The sequence below is a fragment of the Perognathus longimembris genome, chromosome 1 (assembly GCF_023159225.1).
Source record: "Perognathus longimembris pacificus isolate PPM17 chromosome 1, ASM2315922v1, whole genome shotgun sequence".
NCBI classification, from domain to species: Eukaryota; Metazoa; Chordata; class Mammalia; order Rodentia; family Heteromyidae; genus Perognathus; species Perognathus longimembris.
The window spans coordinates 152,433,140-152,438,616 of record NC_063161.1 but is presented as its reverse complement, the minus strand read 5'-3'; the positions used below and the strand labels follow the sequence as shown (position 1 = coordinate 152,438,616).

Below are 5,477 nucleotides of genomic sequence, written 5' to 3'. Positions count from 1 at the left end.
GTTTGTGTGTGTTTATGTGTGTGTACATGTGCCATTTTCTGCCTCGCCTACTTTTGCCACTTGGAGACTGAAGTAGAGTGCCAATACCCCTCTCTAAGTCATTAACATTACTGCTCACACAATAAACAAGGGAAATTAAATATTAATGATGTTGCTTCTCATCAGTTACTACCTTAGAAGGTCCAGTAATAACTGAGAGTATTTCTTTTGTTTTTTTTCAAATTGTATTTTTATAGTTGATATACAGAGGGGTTATCATTACATGAATCAAGTACAATCAGTACAATTCTTTTTGAACCATGTCTCAATCTTTCTCTCTCGTCCCACCCATAAGATATCCAGTTCATTTTCCACATAGTATCTAGTGAGTATCACTGTTGTATGTGTTCGTCCTTGTTCCACTTTCTATATGCCCACCCTTGTTCTCCCAAATACAAACGAAAAGACAAAAGTAAACAGAAAACAAAAACAGCAACAATGGTAACCAAAGAATGTCTCTTGTTTCCTTTTCTTGGAGTGACTGAGAACATTTATAAGCCTTAAAATTTATTTATTTCTTCCTCCCTCCCCTTAAAAATAGCAACAACTTCTATACGGCTAAACTTTTTCCAGTGGAACTTTATAGTTTGTGGACATTTATAACATTAGATTGGACTTCTTTTTCTTATTCAGGGTCCTTTTCTTAGCTATTGGCCCAAATGAAGCCAGGTAGTATACATTGGCAGTCAGTAATTGCCTAAACTAGAATAAAATTTAGTCAACACCGAACCAGTTCTGCATGTAGTCCTTGTCTTATTTAATCCACGTATTCACATTGTGGTGTAAGTGCCATTATTTCTCTTTTACAAAGACATGGGAAGAAGAAAAGGGTGTATTGAAGTGTCAAACCCAGGCAACTTGATTCGAAATTCCACGTTTGTAGCTATTCTACCCTAGCTTTCTTCATACCATATACATTTGTAGAGAACTAAGCCCCCGCCCCTCAGTAGGCAGACATCCTTTTACCACTGTATCTTGAACCCCTGAACTGATCTATTCCTTCTACTTTATTGTTTCCCCCGAGTCTATCCTGGGCTTAGTAGATAGTCCTTACTATGTACCCTCACTGTCAGCTTTGATCTGTTAGCATCAGCTGTGGTGGCTGCCCAGTCCCTGTGAATAGATGCATTCTGCGCAGGAATTCTGCAAAATTCTTTTGCAGCCTTTGATTCTCTTCTTCTGTCTAGCTTTAAACTATATCAGATTAAAGCTTTATGTATCTCCATTCCAGAGAAGATGATATGCTAGAGTAACTTTTTATATCTAATTCATTTGAGGTTGAAACTATTATGGGCAGTGTTAGCCCCTTAGATTAAATCCAATCTATCCATTTCTAGGCTATTCTCAGCCTCCTTTTATCTCACTTTTTGGTTTCTTGGAAATCCTGACTTCCCAAATGTCTAGTTCTGCCACTTTCTTGATAGTTTAAGGTCTTAGTTCTTACTGATGCCTTGCTTAGCTGTGACTAGACAGTATTCATAAATACCACTATCAACAAAGGAGGAACAGTGTCTCCTGAACCATAGGAAGGAACTATGGAGCCCTAGAGAGAATCTCTTGATCTGAAACCATAGGATTTCAGGTCTCTTTTCCAATCTTCATCATTTTAGCATCCCAGGAGTGTGACTGTAAATTTGTCACAATTCCACAGATAAGGAGCCTACAGTATCTATACATTTTCCAATCTCTTCTGGGAAAGCTCTGACTTAGAAAATCCCCTCATCTTTATTATTGCTGGGCCCTGCTTACAGGTGGGACAATTACAGTCCAAGACTAGACTGCGCACAAGAGACTTTACCAGAAGAATAAACCAAAGAAAAAGGTTAGAGGTCATTTAGTCCTCATAAAGCTCCATGTTATAGGCAACTAAGGTGAAGTACCAAGAAGTGAAGTGACACAGCTGGATGCTGGTGGGATCCAGCTCCGGAGCATGTGCTTAACCCCAGCATTGTCCCCACTGTCCTGTTTACTCGTTCCTCTTCTCATCACCCAATTTCCTGGAGAAGATCCTCTGTGGGCATTCAGCTCCAAGATTTGGCGTGTGTCCTGTAAGGGTAGAAAGCATTGCTTAGAACCCTGTCTTGCCCAGAATAGTTGTTTCAAATGTCATATGTCACCAAAGGAGAAAGAAGAGTGGAAGGATGGTGTTGCCCAGCCTTGAGATGGAAGGGAGAAGATAGGGCCAGGGAAACAGAGGAGGCGCGCATGAAGATGTTCACCTTAGAATCCCCATTGCCAAAGACCCCTCAACCTGCCTACCTGTGTGAGAGACAAGGGACAATCGAGGTCTTCAGCAGGCTTTGGGGCCTGCTAGGTGTCTGGGAGAAAGTTCTGAATCTCTGAAGAAGGAGATTTCTTGAAGTGATGATCTAGTCTTAGAAACGTTCTGGTTATTTTCTTCTACAGGGGGAATTGATGTGAAGAGAGGAGACCCAGGGGTCTGTCCTGTCTGCATGGCAGAGCCCAGGGAGGATTGGTCCTGAGGTCTTCCCAGGAGGGCAGAGTAGTGCCGATGCCCTCCCTCACTGTCCTGTGGGGAAGCTGAGCTCAGGAGCAGGGAGGGGCTCTTACATCTGGGAAGGGAATTAGAAGCAGGCTACTGCAGGAATGGCATATGTTCATACACATGGGTGTGCTCTGTGTTCAGGTGATCTTCAGCTGTTCATATCTGGAAATCCCCCCAAACTCCAAAATGCCCAAAGTGGAGCTATGGCTTAAGTGGTAGGGTGCTAGCCTTGACCACAAAAGCTCAGGGACAGCGCCCAGGCCCTGAGTTCGAGCCCCAAGACCAGCACATACACATACTTTACTAGATGATTATGAAGTTATAAAGATTGTGGTAGGTTTCACCAAGAAAAACCAGTTATATTGCAGAAAATGGATGGAGTTTGTTTCTGGTGTTTAAAGAGAATATTAATGAGGAAAGAGAAGAATTAAGAAAGATGGTTAGGGTTGGGGCTATAGCCTAGTGGCAAGAGTGCCTGCCTCGGATACACGAGGCCCTAGGTTCGATTCCCCAGCACCACATATACAGAAAACGGCCAGAAGCGGCGCTGTGGCTCAAGTGGCGGAGTGCTAGCCTTGAGCAAAAAGAAGCCAGGGACAGTGCTCAGGCCCGGAGTCCAAGGCCCAGGACTGGCCAAAAAAAAAAAAAAAAAAGAAAGATGGTTAGATGAGTTGGGTCCTGAAAATTTGTATTGTCACGAAAGGTGTTGGTGAGAAGAGTAATTTTTTTTGTAGCTTCTTCTGTCCAATTCACTTTATTCTCCATATTATCAAGCTCGTCTCCCAGGGCTTTTTATGGTGTCAAATACATTGACATGTACATTACCTGTGGAACCTGGGTCATTTCCATCATTTGAAATGTTCTGCTCATTCACTCATCTTCTGAATTGTACTATACCAATGTCCAGTCTATCCTTCAAAGGGCTATATTGGAGTCTTCCAAAATTTTCTTTTAAAAAATATTGCATATACATTTATCTTAAGGAAGGGAAGAGGAACATCAAAATGGTAAGACAAAGGATAAAGGGTGAACCAATGTAACAGTGATGCTCAAAAGACAATATGTTGGAAATCAACTGTACAACTTGGGGGGGGAGTAGGTTGGGGGAGGGAAAGTGGGAGAAAAATGATGGAAGAGGTAACAAGTATGACAAGAAATGCACTCACTATCTTATGTATGTAACTGTAACCCCTCTGTATATCACCTTGACAATAAAATAAAATTAAAAATATTATGCCAAGATCTTCTAGTTTCTTCCTTGGAAAACAAATAGGACTTATAACTCCATTAGTGCTGTCCATGGCTAGACCTATAGAATGTTTATTTGAAAGAAGATTTAACCAGATACAGTACCCAAATAAGAATGACAAAAACCCCAATTTTCCTGAAACCTGGATTCCTACCAATACATAGCCTGGATGGACCATGCTCAAGGTCATTAAAAATCAAGTTTATTTTTCTCCTGTGTCAATGATCTCATTAGAATCTAATAATATTTACTGTGACCTGTTTGTGTGTCCTGTGGGAAACAAGCAAGGAAGGATAGTCTGGTGAATCTCTTAGGTCTTCTCTCAAATATGATATTCCATCACTTTGTTGAGTGAATTCTGTCCATTAATTTTTTCAAACCTGTCTTCATATCATTGTTTCTCAGGCTGTATATGAAGGGGTTCAGCATTGGAGTCACTACTGTGTACATGACTGTGGCGACACGGTCCTTCACCACTGAGTACATGGACAGGGGCCGGAAATACACATAGATAACACTGCCATAGAACAGAGTCACCACAGTGAGGTGGGAGCCACAGGTGGAGAAGGCTTTCCACTTGCCAGCCGCCGAGGGGATTCTGAGCACAGTGATGATGATTCTCAGGTAGGAGAAGAGGATGCACAGGAAGGGGGTCACAATGACCGCCAGGGTCTCAGTCATGACAACAATCTGGCTGGAGGACGTGTCAGAGCAGGACAGTTTTAGCACAGGCTGGGTGTCACAGAAGAAATGCTTAATGACATGGGAAGCACAGAAAGAGAGGCGAGACATGAGCAGCACCCGGAACAGGGCGTGTAAGTGGGAGATGGAGCAAGACCCCAGCAGCATGAGGAGGCATCGCTGGGGGCTCATAGTCACATCATAGCGGAGTGGGTTGCAGATGGCTACCAGGCGGTCAATGGCCATGGAGGCCAGCAGGTAGCTGTCAGTGTTTGCTAAAGCCATGAAGAAGTACATCTGGACCAGGCATCCTACATAGGAGATCGCTTTGGTGTCTGAGAGCAGATTCACCAGCATCTTGGGCACAATGACAGTTGTGAAGCAGATGTCCATGAAGGACAGATTGCTCAGGAAGAAGTACATGGGGGTGTGGAGTCTGGAGTCGGAATGGATGGCCAGGATGATGAGCACATTCCCCAGCACGGTGACCAGGTACATGATGAGGAAGATGGCAAAGAGGGGTTTCTGCAGGTGTGGGTTGGAAGAGAGGCCCAGGAGGATGAAGCCTGCGGTGTTGCTGCTGTGGTTCTTTGTCTCCATGACTCTGGCTAGGCTCTGGAGTTGTGGTAGATGTGAAGGCAAAGTCGATCACACCAACCTCTTTATTGCACGCCTGGAAGAAAAGCCCATCACTATATGTTAGGGCTTAAAAAACTCTTTTCAGTTTGAGAAAGTGTAAAACTGATCAACAAGTTTCAAAACTAAATTTCCCCCTAAGTTAGAAAATAAAAGGTTTCTAGGTATTCATTGGTATTTATTTTTTTCTAAATACACTTCTCTGTTTCTTGACCAATCCCTTAACTTTCTTTTAAATTTTGTTCTTTAGAGATGCTAAGTTCTTGTTTGGGTCAGAACTCTTATACAAGGAGTTCCATGAGCAATATTTTATCATACGAGTTTTCCTCCTCCTCTTCCTCCTCTTCTCCCCCTCATCTTCCTCTT

General features: G+C 42.9%; 1 protein-coding gene across 1 annotated transcript; it reads right to left on the bottom strand.

Moving 5' to 3' along the window:
* Positions 1–4,133: 4,133 nt before the first annotated feature.
* Positions 4,134–5,078, bottom strand: LOC125353121 (olfactory receptor 1L4-like). Its single transcript, XM_048348601.1, has one exon. The coding sequence runs from the start codon at positions 5,073–5,075 to the stop codon at positions 4,134–4,136; it is 942 nt and encodes a 313-aa protein (XP_048204558.1). The 5' UTR covers positions 5,076–5,078.
* Between the last annotated feature and the right edge of the window lie 399 nt (positions 5,079–5,477).